A 26,695-nucleotide genomic window follows, 5' to 3' on the forward strand; every position below is an offset into this window, starting at 1 on the left:
GGCGTAACCCCAACCACGGGAATTTGACGTGCGGATGACGTATGACGCATATGTTTGTAATGGCGATTTAGTCGGACCGTCGAGTATTAGTCACTTTTTTATTTATTTTTACCCATTCCGTTACTTAATTTGAGTTAATTTGCACAAAATTCGTTAATTCATCGATCAATCACGTCATTTTGGTGGAATTCATTGTTAATTCGCGTTATCAAGTTTGGTTTACAGATAAGTGTTTATCTCTTTATTGTCCTCTGAGTTTTTGGTAGTGCGGATTTCGTCCCTCAACAGTAAGTACAATTTTGGCAATTTGCGCCGCAAGAACCGCGTTTAGTCTCGTCAGACATGGAGAACCCGTCGGGAAGTCGCGCCCCGAGCAAGCTGGAGCAGACCCAGGCCCAGGTGAACGAAGTGGTGGGCATCATGCGGGTCAACGTCGAAAAAGTACTTGAGAGGGACCAGAAGCTGTCAGAGCTGGACAGCCGAGCTGACGCGTTGCAAGAAGGTGGCAAGAGGTTTGAGCAGCAGGCGCAGAAGCTGAAACGCAAGTATTGGTGGAAGAATCTCAAAATGATGATCATTTTGGGCATAATTGGTCTGGTGATACTCATTATCATCATAGGTAAGTAAACAAGCGATTTTATCGCGGCGGAGATAACAGTTGCTTGTTCCAGTCTCTATCAGTAATTCCGTGACAGGAAGTAGCGATTCAGGTACCACTACGACTCCTTCAGCCAAAGCGGTGGAACAACACCCAACTGCAGCCCCCTCAACTTAACCGTTCTGTTGTAAAATTCCGTTGGAACATGTGGCCTTGAAAGTGCCTTGTAACGTAACCAGCACAATATCTTTATGAAATTATATTATATTTAAATTAGATGTTATATCGCATATATTTGACGTTAAGTGGTCCTTCTTAGGTCTAGTTGTGTGATCGTTTCCAAAATATATTATTTATACTAACTGTAAATTCACTTTGACGTAGAGGGCGCCTCCAAACTCGCAGCCGTCAAAACCGCCTTCTCTCCCCGATAGGTGGCGTTCATGTTTGACATCGCCCTGCTCTTCACCTCCTTCAACCTTGCCCGCTCCTCGTCGTCTTCCAGATCTATGTTGAACACGTTGCTGTACGCCCTCTTCAATTCTTGCCCGATTTGCGTCGGAAACACGAACAACTTTTCGTTCTTCACCTTATACTTGTTGACAAGCTTTTGGTATTCTTCGTCCGTTTCTTCCAACTGAACCAGATCCGGATCCTCTTCCATCAATTCCTTGAACTTCCGCAGCGGATCGTTCGTCGAGCTCGTGCGTTGCAACTCCTCGTTAGACAAGTCGTAGCGCCTCAAGAACCGCGCTTCCAGCCCCACAGGTTGGACGAGTGCGCAGTACTGGAAAGCCCCATCTTTGCGCATTTTGTGATAAATAAACACCAAGTCGAGAGAGTTGAAACTTTTGTGTACTTCGACGATTTCTACCATTTTATCGGCTTCCGCACGGGTCAGTCTGATTTTCACCCATTCCCTACAACCGGTGGTGTTTTGTTACTGATTTTGACAGTCGCCGCGCACCTACTTGATTGGTTGTTTGTAATAGAGAGCATACAAGATATAGACGCCTCCAGTTTGTATGTAGGGATCAGTGGAAAAAAGGAATTTTTTTGCGATGAAAAAACAGTTCTCTAGAAACGTTTGCAGCATTAAAATGTACTGTTGTCCCCTAAAAACGAGACTGCAGTAGGGTTTTGACAAGTATTTGTTGGCTTACTCGAAAACTGAAATGAAACATGTTTGCTTCCATACTTCTACAAATGTTGCAAAGCTGCAGTTTTGAAGTTGTTTGAATTTCTGCAAAAGGTCTTCGCAGTCGGCTTGGAAGGCTATGGCTAGTTGGGCGTCATACCGGTAAATGTTAAAAGGGCCAGGTTTTTTCGATTTGAAATCATCGATTGAGGTTAAGTCCATCGTAAGTACAATTATTATTGGTGTATTTGGGTCGTGTAAACAATTTCCTTCAAATTAGTCTATAAACAAACTTAAACTAACCAGTTAAACACTTCACATGTTTATCACAGGTTTTATTGGTTTCTATGGTGACGGGGGTTGTTGCAGTGCAGCCAACTACTATTGGATTGCTGCTAACGAAACGAATTATTGTAAGGTTGGTATTAAAATGGAAGAGTTGTTAAAAATTTCAGGTGGAGAGTGAAGAACATGTGAATGATACGTTGGAGAAAAAAACAAAACATGTACATTTTAAGGCTGTTTTAATCATTTAGACACGTGTATACATCTTTAATTTAAAAGATAACTCATAATACCATTCATACTTGCACACCTTGTTTTAACACACCTTATTCCATACGAAATAGGCCAGCGCCGCTACGATCAAGATTTTGAAAAACCAGTCCACAAACCACATCCTAAAAAAAAAAATATCAAATGAAACCTCCCAAGACTCCATTTCCACCATCACTAACACTTTCATTTGTCTTTTGGCAGCCGGGATTTGATCGTCTGCCTCGTTCACCAGGTACAAGCGAGCCGAATGGACGCAATTGGTAAAATACTCGCGAAAATTCCCACCCGTGCCGTCCAATTTGTACGTCCGTCGTTCCCTAGGATTCAATTTCTGGATGGCCTTCAGAGTGTTATCGTTGTTGAAGTCCCAGTTCCTGTTGACGTAATACTCGCAAAGCTTGTATGCGCTCAGGATGCGCTTCTGCACTTTCATCAAGCTGCACAAAACAATCGATTACGACTAATGAGTCGAGTACAATAAAAAAAAACCTACAATGGTTTTTGACGCAGGAAGATCAACAACCAGTCGACAAACAGAGCCGGAAAGAGCTGGAACAGGACGACGGACACGAAGTGTTTCAGGCGGGATTGGGTGAGCGAACCTCCGGGGTACCAGAGGATCATGTTGAAGGGTAAATCTGTCGCTACGACGGTTTTTCCCATTTCGATCACTTCGTTGAACGTGATTTGGTACTCTTTGGAAGAGACGGCGTTGTAAACTCTTCTTTCCCTGCGAAAGTGGATGTTGTAGATGGTCGGATACGCACTGGTTGGTTCAGGTGCATAAGAGACTCGTTTTTACCCTTTGTGATTTAGATAGTCGTAAGTGGTAAACAATAGACCGTTAGCCACAATATCCGCCGGTATATAGTCCAGATAACCGTCACCTTTGCAGTACATGGACCTAACGACTCCTTTTGCCGCCCCTATAAGTAATCCAGTGGGACCATTAATATTGTCCGTGTATCCTGGCATTGGTTCCCTCCAAATTGGCACCACTGCAAACTGTCAGTTGTCAAAGTTTCACGACAAATCCTTACATGTTTACCAACTGACGGTCTGAAAATGACAACCGGCAGCGCCTCCATTTCCCGACTGACCAAACCTTCACTCAGAGCTTTGGTAAAAGGATAACAGTTCGGAAATTGATCTAAAAGTCTGCAAAACAAATTAAAACGTCACAATCAACGTTTGATTTTTTTTTTACTTATTTTTGATGCTCTCGACGATGTCGTTGTCCATACACTCGCAAATCTTGATGATCCCGTCGGGATCCGTCGGAGGTGGATAAGTCCTTTCGTGCAGGACCTTCTGGTCTAGGTGACAGTAAGCGGTGGACACGTGGTTGAAAATGAGTAATTTTTTACACTTCTTGGCCAACTCGAGCATCAGTTTCGTGCCGCGCACGTTGGTGAAGACCGCATCTCTCAGAGGGATGTCGAATCTGACGAGCGCGGCGCAATGGTAGATGATCTCGACTTCGGCGCAAATTCTTCCGCAGTCGTAGTGCGACAAGGAGAGGTTGGGGGCGCTCACGTCGCCCGATACGGCTTCCACTTTACTGAAAACTTCCAGGTCTTGTTGCTTCTTCAGCGAGTCGAAGATCTGGAACGAAATGTTTAAAGAGTCGTTGCAAAAATAAAAAGGATGTGGTTTAAGTATTTGTTATTTTTATTTGTCGAAAATGAAGCAGAAAAATATTTATTTCGATGCGGACCCAATTGAAATAGTCACGAGTTGCCACTGCTGTACCTACTCATGTAGTTGTCACCTCTTCGTCGCATTTTTAACATTGCCCAATCAACTTCTGTTTATTACGATGTTTGGATCAAGTTAACACATTTGTTCTGTCTTTAAAAAAGGCATCAATTTCTTCACTGTATAGTTTTGCTAAAATTCTGTTCTCTTCAAAAAACATCTACCGCAGAGCTAAGTGTAATATTTCGCAATGTCAACATGGATTTGTAGAAGAATGCCGTTGTTTTGCTTCATAAACTGCAGTGGTATGGTTTTTCAACGTCGCTTATTTCTTACTTGCAGCAACGTCAACAAATTGTCAAATATCGTAACGTTATTTCGCATTTTTTTAATACCTCCAGGATACCACAAAGATCCAGTCTTGGACCAATTTTCTTTTATTATTCACCAGTGACATTGTAAATGAGTTACGGTGCTTTGAATAATTTTTATAGTTCGCAATTTTTTGGTTTTGTGACATTTTTCCCAATTTCCGACACACTTCTCTTTAAAGAAATAACTTCCGTAAACAACAGAGAGAGGTACTCACCGGATCCTTGAACACTTCCTTGAGCCTCAGGTGAGGCTCCTTTTCCTTCTTACTCCTGACCAAGACGTACACCTTCCCGACCGCAGGACACGAGCGCAGCAACTTCTCCAAAAGGACTTTCCCCACGAAACCGGTGCCGCCCGTCAGCAGTACCGTCTTGTTGGCGAACGTCTGCGCGATCCTGTCAGGATACTCGTCGAAGTTTTCCACCATCGCGATAGGGAAACCGGTGTTTCTCAAAGGACGAATTCTTTCGCAATGGAAACCATCCTCGCGACCGATGATTTTATCGCGATGAGGTTTTGGTGGGGTTAAGGCGAAATCCTCGCCGTAATATTTTTACCAATCGTGGGTTTTTTTATTGGTAATAGTCGGTGAGGTGGTGTTTGTTCAACGTACCCGCTTGTTTATTTGCGGCGGTCACACACGACGGACAAATTTACTGGACCGGGTTCGGAAAATTTTCGTGCTAAAAATTTGTGTAGGTAAATGTCTTGGGCGCTGGGTCGTGTAAGCTTTAACGGTAGACGGGTAGAGTGTCGGTAACTAAGAAAAAAACTGATCTGTGCTTGATTAAGGAAAATCAAAAGTAAATACCTACCTAAGGAGTTCACTGTTACGTTGTTATATTTAGTATGCCGCACAACTCTGAATAACAAAATATGTTAAATTATATACGAAGAATGAAAAAATTACAATTCGTCGTTTACACCACATAAATAATTTATTTATTTAAATGTTTTCTCTCTTGAGAGGTCGAGATTTTTGGGATAAAAAATCTTTTTCAATAACAATCCTGGTGTCGGGTTCGGATGAAACTTTTCTAGATTTTATCTCTACCTGCTTCTTAATAGTTATTTAATAAACTAGTTGGTTAATGAAGACGAAAGGCGATTAATAATTGAAACTGTTTAAAGCACGAACGAGTGTAGCGAGTGAGTGCCTTTAATAGTTGAGATTATTAATCCCCCATTAACAAACGAGTTGATTACAAAATTTTTTCGTTGACCGCAAACTTTTTTTTTTGTGACAAAATTTCAAATTAAAGCCAAATCAAAACCAATTTAATCTTTTTCGACAAAGATGAGATCTTCATCTTCATCCTTTTTTTGTCCTCAGGGTCCATTTTAAAATTTTTCAACACTTTCTATTCACTTTTCCACAAAGAGTGTCAGAAGACGTCAACTCCATTCACATTCAATTTCAAGTAAAAATCACGGTTGCTAAGAAAACCTAGTTACCTTTGAAAAATATGACATGCGAATTATAACCAAAAAGGTCGGCTTTTGAAAAAGTGAATTCGTAATTGTGCAGTTATGGAGCTATAAAATATAGCTGCACCACCTGCTGCAGGTGCAAGTGCAAACTATGCATGTTCGAGGTTGTTTATACATCAAAATATCATCAAAACGTCAAAATCGCAAAAATCGTTGATTAATGAAAAATAGTGTATTAATGAGGTCTATTAATACACTATATTTTAGACAAAATAATTCATTAATATTGAAATTAACAAGCGGTCAACGGAAAAGCAATTTAAATTAACACATTGTTTTGTCCTCTTTTTTTTCTTCTTCATTTACAGAACAAGATATTAAATTTATTATTAGTCGTACAAATGTAATTTTGAATTTATTAACGTCTTGGACTACAAGTAGGTACTATGGCGGACAAAAAATTTTGAACGACTTGTTATTCCTTTGACATATAAATGTAAAACTGGCTTTATGGTCAACTAACCTCATTTTTTATTTTTGCCTTTCTTGTCATGTCACCATAGTCATGTGTCATCATAGATTCACACAAAAATTTTGGTGTGCCTATGTCGGCTCACGAATGGTGAATCTGGATGAATCGCAATCGTTTCGTCTTTGCCGTCGAAATTGCGAAAGTCGCTGCAGCCCCTAGGGCCTAGGCTATCGAGTGGTGTAGAATGTAGATACGTACCTATCTAGTTCTTAGAGGTTTAGCATCAACACAAAATCAGGAATGTCTTCATCATAGATGAAACCAAATTTAGTTCTATTTACGCCAAGACAGAACGACCCAACAGGTTGTATTTTGGTACGCAAATATAAAAAAATTCAAAGTACAGATCAATCCACAATACTAACAAATTATAACATTTATTTAGTAAACTTAAAATTAAAAGTTTAAAATAAAAAAAACTTTACAACTAAAACTGAAGTCAATATTTGATCATTGCTCCATTTTGTTGTACAACCAAGAGCAATCTATTCCTCATGGACAGGCACAGATTTCGGTGATAGTTCGGGGGTGCCTCGTTCTGTTCCACGGAAGACACCCGCCTTCTTCCAGAACCTGGACGCCGAACCACCGTCCCAGTGTGTTTCCACTTCCGCATAATGGCATGGATAGTGCCCTTCGATAACCCTAAATTCGTCGAAATTTGCCCATACGACATACCCCTCTGGTGAAAGATTACTATTTTGGCTTTAGTAAATTCAGATACGGCTGGCATTGTATCACTTATTATAAACTTGAGAGACGTTTACTTCAAACCGTCAATTTTTCGATTTAATTTATAAACGTCATAATGACAGTAAAGGGCAGCTTACATTAACATTTTTTGATATGCCAAAATTTGATCGTTCAAAATTTTTTGTCCGCCATAGTACCGGGTGATCAAGAAGGACTGTTTAAGTTGGCAATACAATTAAGAAATTTTTTTAATTGGGTTATTTATAACACTGCAACTGGATATGTTCAGTTGGTTTATTTGACACATATCTGACATAGGTATAGCATTAACAACGACAAGCCACCAACAACTGGAAGTTACTCCTGTTATACGATTTAAAATACGACCCAGTGTTACCAACTTAAACAGTCCTTCTTGATCACCCCGTATAATTGATTTCATATAAATGTTCTCATATAAATGTTCATCAAGTGAGCTGTGCATTTGTAAAAGCACCTTTAATTTAGTTACATTACAAAAGTCACATTTATGAAGGTCATGTCCAGTAAATCTTTACTTGGTAAAAATACAAAGACAAAAACAAATAAGAATTACTTTAATTTAATCAGTAAAAAGACGTAACATTGCTTTTGAAATCAGCAATGTTAAAATGGACAAAAACTAAAAAATTAGTCAAATCGGGTTCGCGCAGAGCAAGCAACTTTGAAAGTTAAAGTCACTAGCTTTAGCTTTACTACCAACAGAAAATCAGATTTTCATGGCTTGCTTAGATGCACATTTATATGAAATTGAGTATACTATTCCGGACACGGAATCTTGGCCACAACTGACATTTAACTGACAAATATGTGTGAAGGGGCCTTTATTGAATATAACCCAACTTTTGGATTCCATAATGTCATTTCCCTGCTTCTTTAATGTCACAAGATACTTGAAAGTGATTTTTAATTCTAATTGTCATTTATTAATGACACTAATGATCGGTTTACATCATTTCTTTTTTAGAAATGTCAAAAAAATGTTGACCAAGATTCCGTGTCTGGAATAGTACCTGATTTTTCTATTTAATTAATTCTTTGATCTTATACGGAGTGTTTCAAATTTGGTTTACTGTTTCCGAATTATCCGCAATTTTATTTGAACTAAATTTTTGACAGCTGATTGCAAAATATGATTCTTTCCTTAACATTTTCGGTATTTCACACCGTTCCGAAGATATTTCACGGTTTTTAGTGGGATTCTCCATTCGACCTTGAATTCAAATTGGATCATTAAGCCTATTTTATTTTAGTATATTACTAATCTATTGACTTTGATCATTAAGCCTAATTACTAGAATAGTATATTACATACTAGTCTATTAACTTTGATACACCACATAAAAACGTACTAACAAATTCTGACCTTCTTAAGTAGATGTATACCTATACAAAAAAGTACCCTAGTTAATAGTTATACCCATTTTTTTTTAGTAACAAATATTAATTCTCTTGTTTGCAGATTGTAAATACGGTATAAGTGGTGCACTCGTAAAAAAATAAATAAAATGCCCTGTATAGGATCTTGTCATTGTGTGGCTCAAGTCTTGTTCAAATATCTCCTTCAAAAAATATCGTTGAAGAAGATATCTATATAGAAGAATTTTGACTAACGCCCTTTTGCACACGACAATTTTTGGGCAACTTTTTATGGAACATTACGATATACAGCGTGAATTCGAAATATGTCACAATCTTGAAACCCCAGGATCTTCAAACCATTTGTAAAAATCCCGTGCATCCAGTTTTGGGCTATAGATCCGCATAAGGGCAGAAAAGCCATGTAAACTTCAACCACAAAAGTTGAGTACGCCACTGATATCACGTTAAGACGTATAGTAAGATTTAAAAAGTTATCGAGTGCAACGCAAAAAAGGTGCAAAAAGTTTTGTTACGCGGGTGCTAGTACCGCGTGCAGATTAGTTGTTTTCAGTGCGACCTTCGGTTATTGTTTGGTTGGAATTTTGTGTCTCAGGGCACAGGCGTGTATTAGAAATTACGACCGACATTTTGAACATTGTGTCTAATAACTGTAAGTACGGTAGTTGTGGTTTTTGCTTTGACTTTTCCTTTCACTTGGTTTTCACTCTTAATCTTACACGTTTTTGCGGCTGTGTGTTTAAAGTGTTTTTCGGCTATTTCATTCAAAACAATCGTTTTTGCGGATATTCAGTTTCGATTTATTAGAACTTTCAGAAGCGTCTCGTTCGAGATGGAATTAAGTTAAATTGGACTTTATGAATTTAAAATGTTTAACCACATTTTCGGTTTATTCACTTCCTGAAGATCCGGGGGTTTTAAGATTGTGACGTATTTCGAATTCACCCTGTATAAGCTATCAATTCAGCAAGGTGTCAGGTTTTTGTCTTTGAATGCCCACACCATGAACATTTTGACCATCTCATCCCTCCACTATGAATAATTTTTTTTTGTGTTCGATACTGTCAGAATTTGAGAAATTTCTCCTGTATGAACGGATTTTGATAAATGTCACAACTTGTCAAAACTAAACGTCAAGCTAATTTTAAAGATTTTAAGCGATTTGGAGTCTTTAAGGGGCTCGTCGAACAAAAAAAAAACGTTGTATTCAACTCGTTCTTGTGTAAATTGGACTCGTGGGCCTTAAAACGCTCGTTTCACTCGCGTTTTAAACTGGCCCACTCATGCCAAAAAAAGCCCAATTTACACACGAACTCATTAAATAAACTACTATTTTAGTATTTGTCGTCGCCTCATTTCATAATTTTTAAAAAAATTATAAAGTAAAATATTCGAATAAAAAATTGTAAAAAACCTGAACATTAAAACAGTTACTATTTGAAGTTTCAGAACTGAATTTTAATTTTTAAATTTCCGGGTAAAAAGTGTAAAATGATTTATGAAAATGGAAATTATAAACAATAAAATCCAATTTCGGTATGATTGGCAACATTGCAAATTTGAAACTTTGTTGACATTTCAATAATCGTTGAAAACGAATTAAAATTGTGTGTGTCATGTGGCGCCTGAGTGATAACAAATCTCTTTTGGTGTAATAATTGCAACAATCAGAACAACGGATTCCAAGCATTACAAACTGACTGAAGATTCGTATAACCAAGTAAGTGTGGTTATGTTTCTTTTTGTAATGAAATAAATTAAATCATTTTTCTACTTAACGCCTTTGTAACGTCGTCAATAGAACTAATCGGTTTGTTAGTTGTTGTGTGAGCTCTTTCTCAGTCTCTCTTAGAAACGAATCGATAGGACAAGCGTTAAAAACTCGTCTAGAAACATTATCAAAGATGGTTATCACTTTTAAAATTGTACTCATGCGATCCTGTAACCGACACGACGGATCAACAAAGATCATCACGACACGTCCTTGCGCCAACATGTCTTTCAAACTCTTCGAATTGATGTTAAAAATCGGCACCCTTCTCGCAATAACCCCAACATCCCCATCAGTCAACGAATCCGAAACGATCCGTCGAAAACTCTACGCTTTACTCGTCGTGGCCACCTTAGCTGCAGGAGTCGTGTTTTCGTCAACCGCCCTGAACTTCTACCGAGACTCCTTCGGCTTACTCCGACTCATCTTGTACCAAAACGACTTGATCTTGTCAGTTCTGAGCTTCTACGTGATCACGTCTTACACTTTCTGGAAGCGCCGTCAATGGACCGAGTTGGTGAGAAAACTCGAAGCCAGCGCGAAGATGGTCCAGATGGACAAAACCGGCGAATGCACGCTCCTCCACTACGTCTTCCTCGTCCTGAGCCACGCGGTTTTCTTCGCCGTCATCACCTACAAGATGTACAGTTGGTACCAAATCCACGGGTACGGCGTGGTCAAGTGGTACAACGTGCGCGTCGCCGAAGAGTACATTTGCTTTTTCTACGTGATCCTCTTGGCCACGCTTGTGAATACGTTCCGGGAGATGTACAAAAGATTGAATCGTAATCTCGCACTGTGGTTGGCCCGCGAGGGGGAGCTCGGCGCGGTTGTACGGAAGACCGGGTTTGTTTGTTGCTTCCTGAAGGAGACGGTCAACGTCTTCAACGATCTCTTCGGATGGCCGATATTTTTTCTTGTGGGACATGTAACCCATCAGATTCTGCTTTACGCCTTTTTCGCGATTTGGAACAAAACGAATTCTCTTGAAGTCTCTTCAAACGCCCTCGCCGTGCTGGTCATGCTGGTGAGTTTCACGTTACAAAGCTCGGATTTTGTGCACATATAAGGGAATCCCCAAGGAATGATACCTACGTTACCGACCAAGTTCTGTGGATTTTTTTTTTGACACAATTATTCTCCAAGTTATAAAGGAACAATCAAAGATGAATGCGTCAGCAAAAAAACAACAAAATAAAAATTATATTATTTTTATTACATTCGTCAAAATGCAACTAAGATTTTGTTAACACACTTTGTGGCTTCGCTTGTGTTTCTTTTTCTTCAGCACTTTCCACACATTTTTGCCACCTGAAGAACCAACAGATCGTCTCTCACGTGGTTCATTTGGCGTCGCTTACGCCATTCAGTACACGATTTTGTTCCAGTTCTTGACATTGACGTCGTTCTTCATATGCGACAACGCCCGACAAGAAGCAGAGAAACTCGTCGCTCTGTCGTACAAGTTGCGTTGGTCGCAAGCCCTGGGCCAGGCCCGCAAGCAAGAACTGTACGAATTGACCAACTTGATCCTGAACAACATGCCCAAGTTTAGCGGAGCGAATTTTTTCGACATCGAAAAAGCGACGCTGCTCAACATTTTGGCATCAGTGGGCAGCACGCTCGTCCTCCTCGTGCAATTTTCTGACAAATAGTTGTTCGTGTCCGGACTCGGTTGTGATTTTCTGCGGGATAAACCCATCGATCGGTGCGAACTGACGTAAATTGTATTACACACTTCTCTCTTCTGCCTGCGAAGCTTCAGATGATTACGTTCGGTAAAACCGCTGTGCGTTGCGGTTTGAATGTTTATGTTGTTTGTGAAGCAACTGGGAGGTGGGAGACCTTGTCTCGACTAAGATGCGAGCGAGGTCGGGAAGAGTTTAATTTGGTGCGATCATTGCTTCTCAAAACTATAAAAGGTTTTTTTCGAGGGATACAACGGACGTCAAAGGATTGACTAATGGGCGATGGCGTGTGTGGTTAAAAAATACCTGGGTCGAAATTCTGCGAACAAATTAAGGAATTTCTGCACACTAAAGGTACGCTAGTGGGAAAGTTTTGGAGCAGACGTTGCTTAAATATTTCCTATGTCTAGCTTGGTAGGCCGAGATTAATTTTTTATGATGCCACCAAGATGTCCGGGTCACACTCCGTTGGAGTTTTTGCAGAAATAAAATGTACCAGTCGTAAAAATTATTAAACGGTAGAAAAAGCTTGCTCCCGGTTAATGAAGAGTCGACAATTGACGGATCGATTGATTAATTGTCAATTGTGTATCAACAACTTTTTTGCAATAACATTTTCTAAATGAAACAAAAAAAAAAAACGTTTTGACGGTTATTTTATAAGCGGAACGGATAACGAATGGGGCACCGCAGCTTCGATAAAAAGAGAATTAAAAGCACGTAGATTTTTTGCGTCCTTGAATTGTGGATTACATGTCCGAGCGATAATGGCCAAGTTCTTCTAAAAATTAAATTGCTCGCGAATTGAATTGACTTTAATTTTTTATCTAATCCCGTGGGATAAATGACACTTATCCCACTCATTTGAGTGGAATAAGGAACTTCATTACCGGACGCATTTCATTACTCCACTCAGTGGGATAAGTGAGCTTCATTACCCCACTCAGTGGGATAAGTAAGTTATTATTCCACTGAGTGGTGTAATGAAACTGGCGGAAATAAATAATATTTACCTTTTTTTTAAATTCGGGGCGGTCTTAGATAAAATTTTGTACATAACACGTGGCCTAAAGCATATTACAGGAAACTCGTGTGATTACAGTGAACTCGGGCTAACGCCCTCGTCATCTGCAATCTTCACACTCGAATCCTGTAATATTGCTTTTATCCCACTAATTGTGTAAATAACTATTGTTCGACATTGTCAGAAATTGAGAATTTTCTCCTGTGTGAACGGATTTTGATAAATTTGACAACTTGTCAAAACGAAACGTCAAGCTTATTTTAAAGATTTTCAGCGATTTTGAGCCTTTGGGGAGCTCGTCGAACAAAAAAACCTTGTATTCAACTCGTTCTTGTGTAATTTGGGCTTTTTTTTTGGCACTCGTAGACCTTTAAAACTCTCGTTTCACTCATGCCAAAAAAGCCCAAATTACACACGAACTCGTTAAATAAACTACTATAATCTGTCAAGATGGTGCTTCTGTTGTTGAACCATTGCTTCTTTATTTTGAAGACTAGAATCTTTTTCTATCTGTCTTTCTTCAAAATATGAAGACACGAATTGTCAAGTATTCAAAATATTTTGCGGTTTTCATAAAAGCGTGCCATGTATTCCTTGTAAACATTTTCTTCTTGATGTTATCTTCACATTCAATGAATCGTGAACGATCGAGCAAGGGAACGTTGTTTTTATTTAAAAAATATCCTTCACGATTAACGTATCTCGTGGTCACTGCAGATTTATGTGATGCAATTATAGGTGTATTTCACTCTTACGTAATTTTGTAGGAAAATAAAAGCCGCTAAAAAATTTATTTGTGAAGATTTCTGTAATTGGTAAACACTTCGATGAGTTCTGTTACTACACCGATCTCACTAACTTCAACTTAAAATATGGAAACAAAAAACACAACAGCAATAAAAATGCGCTAAGAACCAAACCTCGCCGGACTATTTGATTTTGTAGTTTTTAGAGGTGTCCGCGAATCGACAGTGACAGCGTGTAGCGTGTTTTTCACATGTTTTTATATTATCGTCTATACTTACTGTATGAAAAAAAAAACAGTTCTTTTCAGAACTATTTAATTATCGGGGATTTTCGTTACATGTGTAGTACTTTTCAAAATAAAATTTAGAAGATTGTTATTTTTGACGACTTTTTAATTTTTGAATTGACTTGAAAAAAAATAGCATATTATTCAACGAGCGAGCCGAAGGCGAGTGGCGTAATTTTTCCGAGCGAGACTAAGATATAGACGTACTTGAAGGGCTATTACTTCACCATCACTGCACGTATGAAGTGTGGTCAACTCTCCTGTGGATTTACTGGCTACAATGAGACGTTTTTTACAAATTAAAAACTTATATTTTTAACACAATTATGTAACAATAAAACATTTCCTGTAACGGGTATGTAAGTACAAACGAATCGATTCCATTCTGCTACCTGAAATAAAAATGTTGTGCTGGCTCCTTCAGAATTAATAGATGCGTTAGTAACTGTTTCAATAAAAAAATTCCATATTTACGTAAAACGCATTGCCCAGTGCATATTACAAAAAAATATTTCGTTATGAGTGTCACGTATTAACAATTGAAACTAGGAAAAGTACAAGTTTGGCAACAAAATCGATCACTTTTTTTAACAGAACGCGTTGAATATACTTCCACACGCAAGACTTACGACACCACAATTATTTACTTTCTGGAAGCACTAAGACACTGACATCAGTCGGGCATTTCGATTGAAATAATCGGCAAAACGGGCTTAAGCAAGTCGGCTTTTTTCAAATTAGACGGATCGCTCTTCTCGCTTTGTTGCTGCAGTTCGACGCCGTTGGTGCGTCTCTCGCTGTGATAGGCGATGTTGGCGTACTCCTGCAACAGGGGGCAAGCCCCCAACACGAAGGCGCAGAAGTCTTTCCGCATTCCGAACCACCCTGCAAGCAAAACGGCGATTGAAAAATTTTCGAGGTTATGTCGTTGACGTTTCTCCAAAGCGCCACCTGGTGGAATGTTAGCGAAACTTACATCGGTTGCCCCCCTTGGCACTGAACGACATTAAAATTAGCGTCGTGAACGAGATAAACAGCGGACTGACGACGGCGGTGTACGACATCCGTATCTCTTCGTCTAATTTATTTGCTAGTAATACCTGAAAATTGCACAATAGAGTAGGCACAGTGCGATACTCGTCACTCACTTGAAATATTAATATAGGAATAACTAAAAACGTGTAACCTAAGGCCGACTTAAAACTAGATCGTCTTTGTTGAGCATTAACTTCTGGAGTTCGTAGTAAAATCGCCGCGAAAATAATCGTATATAAAACACCGACTAACGACAAACACATCACTATCCACAGAGGAACGAACACGACCTCCCATGACCAGCTGATGAAGCCGTCGAGGCGCAACGCTAGGAAAATGAACTGCAGGACGTTGACTGCGCAGAACAACTCCAACTGAAACCGTCAAGCGTTAACGATTTTTTCGCAAAACGAATTCTCTCCACTGACCTCAAACGACCTGTCGTGTTTTACAGCCCAGATGCACACGGCTATGCTTACTATAGATATGAAAATCAACGGTATAAAAACCAGAATCCACAGATGTCTGTTGGACTCCAGCTTATCACATACGAGCAATTCGAACATTAGTAATATCAAATGTAAAGCTAAGGATATCAACATCGACTTGTAGTGGATGTACGCTTCACAGTCCAGCCTGAAATGCGGGTATCTCCACCACACATAACTTCCAACTGTGGCACCAACGATCACCAGCACTTTCCATATCCAGATGGGGGCGAATACGCACCAGAAAGACCACGTTACGTAATTATCGAGTCTTATAGCAAAAAGAGCTGTGAAAATTAATAGGCACGTGTGCACCACAAATTTACTGCAAACGAAAAAATTTGTGTCAAAGAGTGAGGTTAGGTTTTTGTTGTTGTTGGGTAATGGCACGAGAGTGCGGGCGATTGATTTATTGGGACAAGAAAGGGGCTTACCTTGGGTTAAAGTCTTGGAAAAGTGTTTGTAAATTCATTTTTGTACAGTTATTTACAAACTTTTTGTTTTGGATATCATCTTGACAGTTGACCCTGGCAGTATTGCCAACCGCAGCCGAGTAACAAAATTCAAAGTGAAAAATTAAAATGCATCGATTTTTTCGTTTTCTAGATGCATTTAATCAGTCAAATATGTCAAAAATGTGGTAGAGAAATTGAAATCACTCATAGACCGTTGCCACCACAAGTATCTGCGATATCTGGTGTTCTCTGAATAATATTCAATTGACATCTCACGAGTTTAGAACTTTCTCCATTTAAAAAACATTATACAACAGTCTAAATTATACTGATCAAAATGCAATTAATTATAGTGCACAGTGATTATATTGATAATAAAAAAAATAGGTACTTTTTTTGGCTTCTGCAAGAAACAGATTAATTTTATCTTCTTCGATTTAGATCTATTCGGTTGGTATAAAACGAGTAAAAACATCAAACACACTTTATTAAAAACATATATAAACCAGTACAAAATACGTTTTAGAGCTTTAAATTAATGATAAAAAGTTCAAAATAAATAGGCAAGATTGAATTAAGTACCACTATAAGTTGGTTTGCGCGAACTTGACTCTTTTTGTGTTTTCTTCGACACCGTTGTTGTCGGTGTCGCTCAGGTGCCCGTCGAGACTTTGCACGATCGAACTGGTGAAGCTAAACCTGTCCGATTCCGACACCTCGTCCGTACAAATCGACGGACTGACGACCGAACTGGCGTCGTCGCAATCCATCAGTTTCCTCCCTTCCAACAGCTTGACCTTGCTGTCGTGGTAGACGTAGATCCCCGCCTTGTTCCTCCCCAAATACCTCATCTTCTTCAGGTCGACCGTTGTGCTCGAGCTGCTATCGTCCAGCTTCCTGATCTCGACGCTCGAAAAGTAGATGATGTAGAGGTATGGCTTGACGAAGTGGAACCCGACCGGGACGTGACTCGTCTCGACCTGCTGGGCGCGCGAGCACCGTCCGTACTCGTCGACGAAGACCGAAAACTCGCTGAAGCACAGCTGGAACTCTTTGGGGTCGTCCGAGACTTGCAGTATCGCCAGCGGGAACGACCGCATCTTGTAACTCTTGACGGCGTGCTGCAAGTTGGCGTCCGAGCCGTCGATGAACTCCTCGGCCCTGAAGCTATCCACGTCGATCTCGAAGAACTTGTCCGCGCCCACGATGAGGGAGTGCTCGGTGAAGAGAGCGCAGCCCAGGGGCTCCGCCGTGTCCATGATCCTCAACGGGACAAAGTCGTCGCCGTCGAGGTCGTACTTGACGATCACCAGTTGCTTGGAGGTGGCGGCGCAGAACATCTGGTGTTTGGGGAAGGTCGAGGCGTGGAGGTAGTGGAAGCCGGTCAGGTTCTTGACGGTGATGTCCTTGTAGGTCAGGGCGGGTTTGGTGCAGGGGGCGCACTGGGCCAAGTTGATCAGGTGGTTCAAGTCGCAGGAGATGAGCACGCTGCTGTGGCCGACGATCATCACCACCACGTTCGATTCGGGGATGATGCAGATGTAATGGACTTCGGTGGGGCCATCGATGTGGAGGAGCGAGTCGTGGTAAGAGTGGAGGCCTTGGTCGGTGCCCAACACTTTGATGTGTTTGCTGATGTCGAGGACGCAGTTCACGTACAAGTGTTCCGGAATTGAGATCAACGATTCGATGTGGTACTTGTCCGAGTCCTCGTCGGAGAGGTTTTGTAAAGCTGCGAGGATAGAATGTTTTATTTTAAATTTGCCGAAGGGGTACGAGAAGCCGCTACATTTGACCAACTCCTGCCGAGCTTCCCTAAGTTTTACACTTGCGACCGTAACTATTCTACTTTCTTTGAAGCGTTCATCCATCAGTCGAAAGCACAATAATACATATAATACATCGACACAGGAGGAACTTATTATATTAATTCGGCTGTTTTTTACGAAACTTTGGTTTTCACAAAAAATACAAAAAGATCAGTGCAGTTATGAAATGTAACAGCGCTAATGCTGTTGTGTAAAACATCAAATATGTATTTAATAATTAAAAACCAGAACTACGATTTATTTATAGAAATGTATAATGAACTTTTTTTCGTTCGGTAAAATGTTTGAAAATCGGCCATTTTTGTTACAAAATGTAGATTTTTTAAGGGATTTTAGTTTTTACACCAACATCAACAGCTAGCACAAAAGACAAATTGGATAATTTTGATGATCACCATGAATATTGTACTAATTTTAATTGTTTCTCACACTTCGATAAGATGTTTTATTTTTAATTAAATTTTCTGTCATTTAATTTTGGTGACATTTATATTACTACCACTACACTTTTTAAGTTGGCCATACTGACTGCTGTCATTGTTAATTTCTTTGCAATACATAATTAATTTTTTACCATTATTGTCAACGTTTTTCGTGGATTTTGGTATGTATTTTAATTTATTTGATATAAACTTTAAACTATAACTTTATCGCTTGATCCCGTTTGACGATCAAGTCCCTGATCTCACTTTTATCGTCAAAATACTGCAATTGCAAAATTTCACCGATAAAGATCATCAAAAAACATAAAATAAATGGACTGGCGTTTATGATTACAGATCAATTTAGGACGACTTATCAATAAAAAAAGGTAACACCGCATCGAGGCCAGATTTTTATTTCATCATTATGGATATTTCAAATCAAATAATGATAACTCCTATTTTATGAAAATTATTCAGGAAATTAGAAAGCAACCAAATATTTACCTAATCAAAGTAAACTATGAATTTTTATTATTAAAATTGTCTTCTCATCAACTCATGATCCAAATTCTGAAGAATTTTATCGCTTAACGTGGTTTTTTTCGATCAAAATCGTCAGACCAGTAAACAAATTAATATTGTTCAACGTAACGTTTTAAACTCACCACGCACACAACAAATGGTGGTGAGAAAATCCCCAACACCTGAAGCGCGCTTTTTGAATTTTTTCTTCCAGTAAATTGACCCACCGCTCTCAACACACCACAAAATTGTCTTTTACACAAAAAGCGTTTAATTTTTGTGCACACAAACCGTTGGCACATCTTGTCGTGAAAAACTTACCTTTGTACCACTTGTCCCTGTCGACAATCGACAACGCCATCAACACCAGCGACACCTGCGGCCAACAATCCGTCGACATCTCGACCTTCAAGATAAAAGGAAGATCGCTGCTCGCCACATTGACTCCTATCTCCGACGGCAACGGCTCCAACACGACTTTCTTCTTGCATTCGGGCAACTTCATCTCGAACGACTGCACCAAACTGTTGCTATCTTTGGTCGAACTCTTGTAGATGGCCAATCGGGAGTCGGTCAAGCACGCGTACAGCTTGTCCCACGTGTTGTTTTTGCTGTAGAAAAACGCATCGAATCGCGACAAAAATTCAGCATTTCACTCCGCTCACCTCAAAACCTTGACCCACCCTTCCTGGTTGACGCAACCTTCCGAAGCGTTCGCACCCCCCGCGTTCAACCCGCTCAGGCTGTTCTTGAAGTGTTGCGCGTACGCTTGCGGCAAGCCGCACGTGGTCCTGACGGAATCGACGCAACCCGTGTGGACGCAAATTTTGCATTCAGTGCAGACGTTCACGTCGCGTCCCAGCGTGATCTGACCGCCGCAGTGGTCGCATCTTGCCAAAATTTTGCACAGTTTGCTCGCAAACCTGCAACGAAGCGTCAACAACTGTATTTCTTGCCGTCCAAACAAATCACCTGTGAGGAATGTTGTGGTACATCCGCCGCACTGAACTCTGCTTGAACAGGTCCGACTTGGATGGCGCCGGTGCTTTGCCCAACTGTTCCATCGCCAATTTGGTCTTCGGGGAGATGATATCCGATTTGTGCCTCGTCAGCTTCGGCGGGGAAACTTTGCACTTCAACTCTGCAAGGAGCTTGTGGTTCTCATCTTGCAAATTCTTGTTGATCTGCTTTTGTTTTTGCAATTCCAGTTCGAGGTCTTTGTAGTTTACGGCCAGGGAGATGGGTTGTTGGTTTTCTTTCTTCGAATGGCCGAACAGTTTGTCCGTCAGTGTTTTCTTTTTGTTGTTGTGCTCGTCGATCTGTTGGTATCGTTCACAAAATTAATTTATTCGGTTCGACTTTGCCGAAAGGAAAAAATCTTCGGAGAAGAATCGACGGTCTAGTGGACACGATCGGTTCTTTTAAACTATAAAGATTAACTAAGCAAAAGTGAAAATTGGTTTCGAGTGAATTACCCTGTATATTTCAAATAATTTTTAAAATGATGTCCCAAGGTTTGATTTAATAAAACCATGTTTTCAATTAACCTCTCATTATTATTTAATTTCATTAACGTTCATTTCAATTATTTACATAAAGTAAATTGAAAAAACTCCTGGACTGTCAAAATTAAATTTCAAATAAAATGTTTGTTTTGACTGTACTTGGGTATTGAAAATTTTCGCTAGAGTGTACCGACGTCAAAATCTAGTTATAAAATATAGTTAGGTTATGTTTTCATTTTTAATCATTGAAATTGAACTAAAAATGTTTTGAATCATTCATTGCTTTGTAAATACACTTGAAGCGAAATGCAGCAACTAAATAAATTGGAGCAATGTAATAAAGTTTATAAAAAACACGACAAACTAAAAATGGGTAACAAATTAAACGAAAATCATCCAACATAAACTAATCTTTCATTTATTCAGAATCAGAAGAAAATTATTTAACACTTGATTAACACTTATCTGCAAAATTTTGATTTGTGAATCACAAGAACGAACACCACTTATTAGTTAACAATACTGGAGCGGCTTTGTCACAAATTTGTAATTTCTTCCCGTTATAATCACTTTTTTGTTTGTTCCTCATAATAATTTCTTATGGCCCTCTTCTCTCGCGCCAATAGAATAAAAAAAGTTCGTTTTGAACTTTCCATTTTAACCTTTTTACAAAATACACTTAAATAATTTTGCAACTTATTTGACAATGTCAATTTAAACAAATGAATAGTTTGGAAAATTAAAAATCATAGATAACAACTGGGCAACATGAAAATAACTAGTGATTTAACCAACCTAACTGCAATTTTGATAGTCCAGATGTTTTTTTGCGTTGTCCGCGCCGATAATAACTATTACGATCAGCGCAGAGGACGGTTTTTTGAATAGACTTTAATTATTTATGACATAATGACCTGACAGAAGTTACATGATCAAAGCAAACCATGAAAAGTACGTTTTGGGTTGGCAGTACTGACTGCTGTCATTCGCAATCGTAACAATAAGTAAGTACACACGAAATTTTATTATTATCATCGGCTTTTGTCGCTTTCGATGTGAATTTCAATTTATTTCTTCTTTCGACGTTAACCTAACCTCACTTTTTGACAGTACACATTAATTTGACCAATAAAGACGATCACATCGACTCTCGCCTCAATTTTCTTTTATTATTCCTGTTCCCAACAAAATCCACACTAAACGTGCCACCTACCGTCGAATCCGTCCAATTTTTTTACTCACCTTAACTTGCAAATAGTCGATCAATTTGGTTTGCTGTTTGATGATCGAGCCGTGCTTCACCTCCCTTTCATCGTAATAGTTACTTTTGACGTGCAACTCGGCGGTCAACTCATCGACCCTTTGCGACAGCACCGCCTTGGCGCTCTTCAACTCTTCCAGCTGTTGCTTCAGTTTGTAGTGCGCCTCTTTCATGCCTCCGATTTGGGTGAGATACTGCGACACCTCCTCCTTCAGGACATTATTCTCGGAGACCCAGTCACCGATCTGTCTCTCGTACGATTTGACCGTCACTTCCAAGTCTGACACTTTCTCCTCGCAGAGCGTCAACTCTTCGGTGAGATTGTTCGAGAACTCCTTGTACTTGAGACATTGGTCCTTGTACGACTGGCATTCGTTCTGCAAGCACTCGACATCTTCGGTCAGCCGTTTGACTTTCGTCTCCGCCAACAGCTTCAACGATTTCTCTTCGTTGGCCAGTTTTTTCGACTCTTGAATCTCCTCTTTGGCCTTGCACAAGTCGCCGATCAACTTCTCGGTGTTTTCGGACAAGCTCGACTTCTCGGCTTGGATCGAAGCGTTGATCTTCTCGTATTCCACAACTTGACTCTCGATCATCACGCACGCTTCACGCAGCGCTTCAACATTCTAACAGTTGTCGAAGTATTACCCGAAAACTCAACTCTCAAGTTCAAACTTACCGCTTGTGAAGTTTCCAACTGTCTCTTGAGATCTTTCACCTCATCGATCAATCTCCCATTCTCCTTCTTACTGTTGCCAAGCTCCACAATACCATCGTACTTCTCACCTTCAAGCTTCTTGCATTGCTCCTTCACCCCCAACAACTCGTCCTTGAAGAAGTTCGCTTTCGAAGTAAACTCCGAAACTATCGAATCCTTCTCTTTCAACGCGTTCTTCAACTGTGCAATAATTCTCTTCTCTTCCTCATGCTTCAATCTTTCATTCTCGAGCCGATCCTCGAAACTCTTTTGGGACTGAGTAATCTTCATTATTTCAAGCGACAAGTTCTCGTTGATGTTGCTCAACTCCAGTAAAGCCGCTTCGTGAATCTTCCTGTTCTCGTCGATCTTCGCTTTGTGTTCATCTTTCTCCTTCGTCAGTTCTTTGATTTGGTTCGTGGCATCTTTCAGTTCCCTTTCAAGGATTCTTTTGTCGATTTTGACGTTGCCCAATTCCTTCTCCATCTTGTACATCTTCAACCGTTGTTCTTTCAGTTCTTGACTCTCGTTGACTAGGTTTTCAGAATCCAGCATCTGCTTCTCCAACGATGCAGATTTCTGTTCTTCTTTTTGCAGTTTTCGTTCCAACTCGTTGATTTTCTTCTCACTCTCGATCTTCACCTCCTGCAGTTTATTCTCCACTTCACTCATCCGCTTCTCGCCTTCAATCCTCTTTTCTTTCAGCGATTCGATCTCCGCTTTGTAATTCTCTACGACTTTATTCTCTTCTCTACACAACAAGTTTGTTCTCTCCAACTCCTCGATTCTCTTCTTCTGACACTCAATCTCTTTCTTCATCCTCGACATTTTAACCTTCAAATCTTCCCCATTTTCCATCTCGTTCTCTAACTCGGTGACTTTTTGCCCCAACTTTTTCACCAATTTCTCGGCATCTGAAGCAGCGCTGTTCAATCTGACATACTCCTTGTTGGTCTTCTCCAACTGCCTCATCAACTCTTTTTCGTTGTCCTTCAACCTCCTGACTTCATTCTCTAAGTTGCGTTTTTGACAGTGAGCTTCGTCTAGCGTGGCTTCGAGATTTTTTATTCTACTCTTCGAATCTGCAACCACCCTCTCCAGCCGGGACTCCAGACCCACCATGCTGCGACGACTCAGTTGTTCCACGGCTTCCAGGGATTCTTTGTGTTTGTTTTCTAGCTTGAAAGCGTGCTGCAACTGTTCGTTCAGCATCTTATTGGTCGTCTCGAGTTGCGTTATTTTCTCTTTTTGTTGTTCTACTTCTAGTCTCAATGGTTCGATTTTGTTGCGTTCCGTCGCTTCCCATTTAATCTTTGCTCCTTTTATTAGCTCTAAGGCTTTGCGTTCTAACTCGGCGCGGTCCTTACGTTCGAATTCCAACGTTCTTTTTAAGGCCTTCACGAAAAAAAAAAGAAAAAAAAAATAGTTGTGTAACTCATTTCATCCATTTCCAAGAATTGTAACAACTCTACAGTAAATTTTGGTAGTTTTCCAAAACGTCAAATAGTTATTTGTACAACTAGTTTTGAAAGTCATACTTTTTTTCACGATTTTGCAGATTGATTAACGAGGGCGTAGCCCGAGTTAATCAAGCAAATAAGTGAAAAAAGACACTTTCATAACGTGTTGTACACACTATTTTTTGCATATTGATGTAAGTTGAGAAATTTGGTCTAAAAAGATTTATGAAAAATTACAACAAAAAAAATAGGTATGTTTGACAATCATCTCCAAGGAGATGGAATAAAATGAAGCAAAAAAGTACTACTTTCAATACGATTTTTCGTGTAAAAAAGTGCTACTTTCACTACGATTTTACGTGTAAAAAAGTGCCACTATCATTACGATATACAAAAAATAACTATTGTACAACTAGTTATGAAAGTCATACTTTTTTCACGAATTTGCAGATTGATTAACGAGGACGTAGCCCGAGTTAATTAAACAAATAAGTGAAAAAAAAGAGACTTTCATAACGTTTTGTACACATTATTTTTTTACATATCGATGTAAGTTGAGAAATTTGGTCTAAAAAGATCTATGAAAAATTACAAAAAAAAAATAGGTATGCTTTGACAATTATGACAATCAAACAGATGGAAAAAAATGATGCAAAAAAGTACTACTTTCACTAAAAACTGCTACTTTCATTACGATATGCACAAAAAAGTATTGCAACACGATTAATCTTTTAACCTGTTATTATCATGTTAATAAACAATTTTGAAAATTTTATCGACATGAGAACTTTGAAATCTTGATTTTCATAAAGGTGTGCATTATGTGTGACCTCTCGGTTGTGAGGAGCTCCAATCCTATTTACGAACCAGAGTAAATGTTCGAAATGTCTGCCTTCAGCTTCCAAACATAATGCTACTCTCTTCGCTTCATGTTTTCAAATGATTTTTTTTATTTTCAATCGCACGGTACCTATATTGCATTAATAAAATAATGTTGCATATTTTTTTTTTGATCTCTAAATTGACGTATTTTTCGTAAACACGTTCAAAACATTACAAACCATTCAAAACATGGCTCGAGTGCTGCCCCCTGCCCTACAACTGCACAACCAATTACTCACCGTACACTCCGCTATACTCGCAGCAAGATCGCGCTCGAGCTTATCCCGCACGCTCTCGATACTCTCCAACTTCTGGTCCTTCTCCATGATCTTCTTCTCAAGATTCAACTTGGTCTCTTCAAAGTCCTCGCTTTTGATCAGCTTCTTCCTCATCATCTCCAACTCCTCCTTCATGCTCTTGATCATCCCATCTCTGACCTGCGACGTCCTGCGATAATCGCGTTCGTTTGTACCGAACCCGTGGGTGAAGGTGAACCCGATGAAGGGTAAATTCCTCCCCGAAAACTGGGTCTTCTTCTTGAAATTCTCTGCACTGGGTCCAGATTTTTTCGCTATGACGTCACCGAAATTGCTAGTGTCGTCCACCGACGTGATCTTGGGGACGTAAGGAGGCACCTGGTCCCGCAACGTATCAAAATGGACATTGTTGAAGAGGGGGTGCTGCTTGACCTGTTGCTGGGTCAATCTAGATTTTTCTTCAGTGAGTAAGCTCCGGACAAACGAGACGTAAGCTTGAGTCAAGAGCAACTCGGGTGGGAATTTGAGATTGTTGGTGTGGTTCATGATCCGGGCGTAGGTCGTCGTGGTGCTTTGCCCCGTGAAAGGGGGCTTGCCTACTGTCAATTCGTAGGCCAAGATGCCCAAAGACCAGTAGTCGCAGGACACTCCGTAATTCGAGCGTTTCGAGTTTTTCCCCTCGACTGACTGCAAGACTTCGGGGGCGATGTAGTCGGGGGTGCCGACGGGGATCGCTTTGTCGACGAATCCGTGGGAGTTAAGTCGCGCAGCTGACCCAAAATCGACCAATTTCAGGTGGCCGCAACGGTCCAGGAGGATGTTGTCGGGTTTTATGTCTCTGTGGACGTACCCCATCGCGTGGAGGTCCTCCAAAGCTAACACGATCTCGGATAGATAAAAGGTGGCTGCGCTCTCGGGCAAAGTTCCGCCTTGTCTGTACAACAGGCCCAACAAGTCGCCCCCTGGATGGTACTCCATCACGAAAAACAGGTAAATGCTGTCTTGGAAAGCGTACTGGAGCGACGTTATCCACGGCGAGTTGGCGAACGCCATAATGTCGCGCTCCGTATCGAACGAAGTCTTCTCGAAGCTGTCACACTTCCTGATCGTCTTCATCGCGTAGATGTCACCAGTTTGCTTCTCTTTCACGACGTGCACCTCTCCGAAGTGCCCCCGGCCTATCACATCCTTGATGTCAAAATCTGTGATGTTCACTCGGAGGCGTTTCACCTCGCCGATCGTGCTCTTGTACCTCTCGACAAACTGCGCGATTTGTTTGTCATACTTTTGCAAAGTTTCGATGCTGCACTCGTCGAATAGCGCCTGAAGGGCGTCCAAAAGACACTCCCGATTTATCAAAGCCAACCTGTTGTCAATGCTTTTGCCCAGAATTTGGCCGTTGAGCTTGTCTCGACGCGAACTGATCGATTCCTGCGACGGCTCCATTATCGCACACTCACTCGCACATTTTATTAAGTAAAACACCCGCAAAAACTAACACTAAAAACACTTCAAGCTGGCAGTCGATTGAAATTCAAAAAAACCGTTACACCAAGTCAAAGTGCTACCAACAGTACCAACTGCACAATACGAATTGAACTAACATTTGGGTTAAAACACCTCAAAATCCTTCATTTAAATACATTTGTGCCCTTTAGTGAGGAATTACAGTTTGACTGTGTCTTATTATTGCAAAAAAAGCGATAGCGAATGTTAAATATGTTCGTTATGCGTTCAATTTGCTCGTGCTAGGTATGCAACCCGCATACACATATACGGAGTGGTTCTTTTATTACATATACACAGTGTCCAATCAAAATCGAATTTTTAACCTTTTTTTTTATTTACATAAATTTCCACTGACGTACACATCGTTTAATAATTTAGGTCTACATGTATAAGTCTAAAAATGGGTCACGTA

The 26,695-nt window shown here is 40.1% G+C and overlaps 6 protein-coding genes across 7 annotated transcripts; 2 read left to right on the forward strand and 4 right to left on the reverse strand.

Moving 5' to 3' along the window:
- Positions 1-73: 73 nt before the first annotated feature.
- Positions 74-960, forward strand: LOC138129854 (synaptobrevin-1-like). Of its 2 annotated transcripts, XM_069046166.1 has the most exons (3): positions 75-287; positions 332-619; positions 672-960. In XM_069046166.1, exons 2-3 carry the CDS (start codon positions 343-345, stop codon positions 773-775), a joined length of 381 nt encoding a protein of 126 aa, XP_068902267.1. In that variant the 5' UTR covers positions 75-287; positions 332-342; the 3' UTR covers positions 776-960. The 2 variants fall into 2 exon arrangements, with proteins under 2 accessions (XP_068902266.1, XP_068902267.1); XM_069046165.1 differs by having other exon boundaries at positions 74-619.
- Pbp45 (proximal sequence element A Pbp45) lies at positions 845-2,123 on the reverse strand. The gene is made up of 3 exons (XM_069046156.1): positions 1,762-2,123; positions 1,570-1,713; positions 845-1,518 (listed from the first exon to the last, which is right to left on the reverse strand). Exons 1-3 carry the CDS (start codon positions 1,956-1,958, stop codon positions 969-971), a joined length of 891 nt encoding a protein of 296 aa, XP_068902257.1. The 5' UTR covers positions 1,959-2,123; the 3' UTR covers positions 845-968.
- Positions 2,124-2,243: 120 nt separating this feature from the next.
- Positions 2,244-5,170, reverse strand: LOC138129836 (putative fatty acyl-CoA reductase CG5065). The gene is made up of 7 exons (XM_069046142.1): positions 4,582-5,170; positions 3,502-3,899; positions 3,343-3,452; positions 3,097-3,292; positions 2,788-3,024; positions 2,474-2,731; positions 2,244-2,416 (listed from the first exon to the last, which is right to left on the reverse strand). The coding sequence occupies exons 1-7, from the start codon at positions 4,792-4,794 to the stop codon at positions 2,338-2,340; spliced, it is 1,491 nt and encodes a 496-aa protein (XP_068902243.1). The 5' UTR covers positions 4,795-5,170; the 3' UTR covers positions 2,244-2,337.
- A 5,266-nt stretch (positions 5,171-10,436) lies between these two features.
- Positions 10,437-11,868, forward strand: LOC138128192 (uncharacterized). Its single transcript, XM_069044381.1, has 2 exons — positions 10,437-11,240; positions 11,602-11,868. The coding sequence occupies exons 1-2, from the start codon at positions 10,437-10,439 to the stop codon at positions 11,866-11,868; spliced, it is 1,071 nt and encodes a 356-aa protein (XP_068900482.1).
- A 2,763-nt stretch (positions 11,869-14,631) lies between these two features.
- Positions 14,632-16,024, reverse strand: LOC138128946 (transmembrane protein 185B). Its single transcript, XM_069045186.1, has 5 exons — positions 15,916-16,024; positions 15,422-15,806; positions 15,107-15,367; positions 14,935-15,058; positions 14,632-14,843 (listed from the first exon to the last, which is right to left on the reverse strand). The coding sequence occupies exons 1-5, from the start codon at positions 15,951-15,953 to the stop codon at positions 14,632-14,634; spliced, it is 1,020 nt and encodes a 339-aa protein (XP_068901287.1). The 5' UTR covers positions 15,954-16,024.
- Positions 16,025-16,406: 382 nt separating this feature from the next.
- sti (sticky) lies at positions 16,407-26,461 on the reverse strand. Its single transcript, XM_069045169.1, has 7 exons — positions 24,757-26,461; positions 22,158-23,570; positions 21,460-22,104; positions 19,685-20,031; positions 19,378-19,635; positions 19,034-19,323; positions 16,407-17,668 (listed from the first exon to the last, which is right to left on the reverse strand). Exons 1-7 carry the CDS (start codon positions 26,218-26,220, stop codon positions 16,521-16,523), a joined length of 5,565 nt encoding a protein of 1,854 aa, XP_068901270.1. The 5' UTR covers positions 26,221-26,461; the 3' UTR covers positions 16,407-16,520.
- Positions 26,462-26,695: the final 234 nt, after the last annotated feature.

The sequence above is a fragment of the Tenebrio molitor genome, chromosome 4 (genome assembly GCF_963966145.1).
Source record: "Tenebrio molitor chromosome 4, icTenMoli1.1, whole genome shotgun sequence".
NCBI lineage: Eukaryota > Metazoa > Arthropoda > Insecta > Coleoptera > Tenebrionidae > Tenebrio > Tenebrio molitor.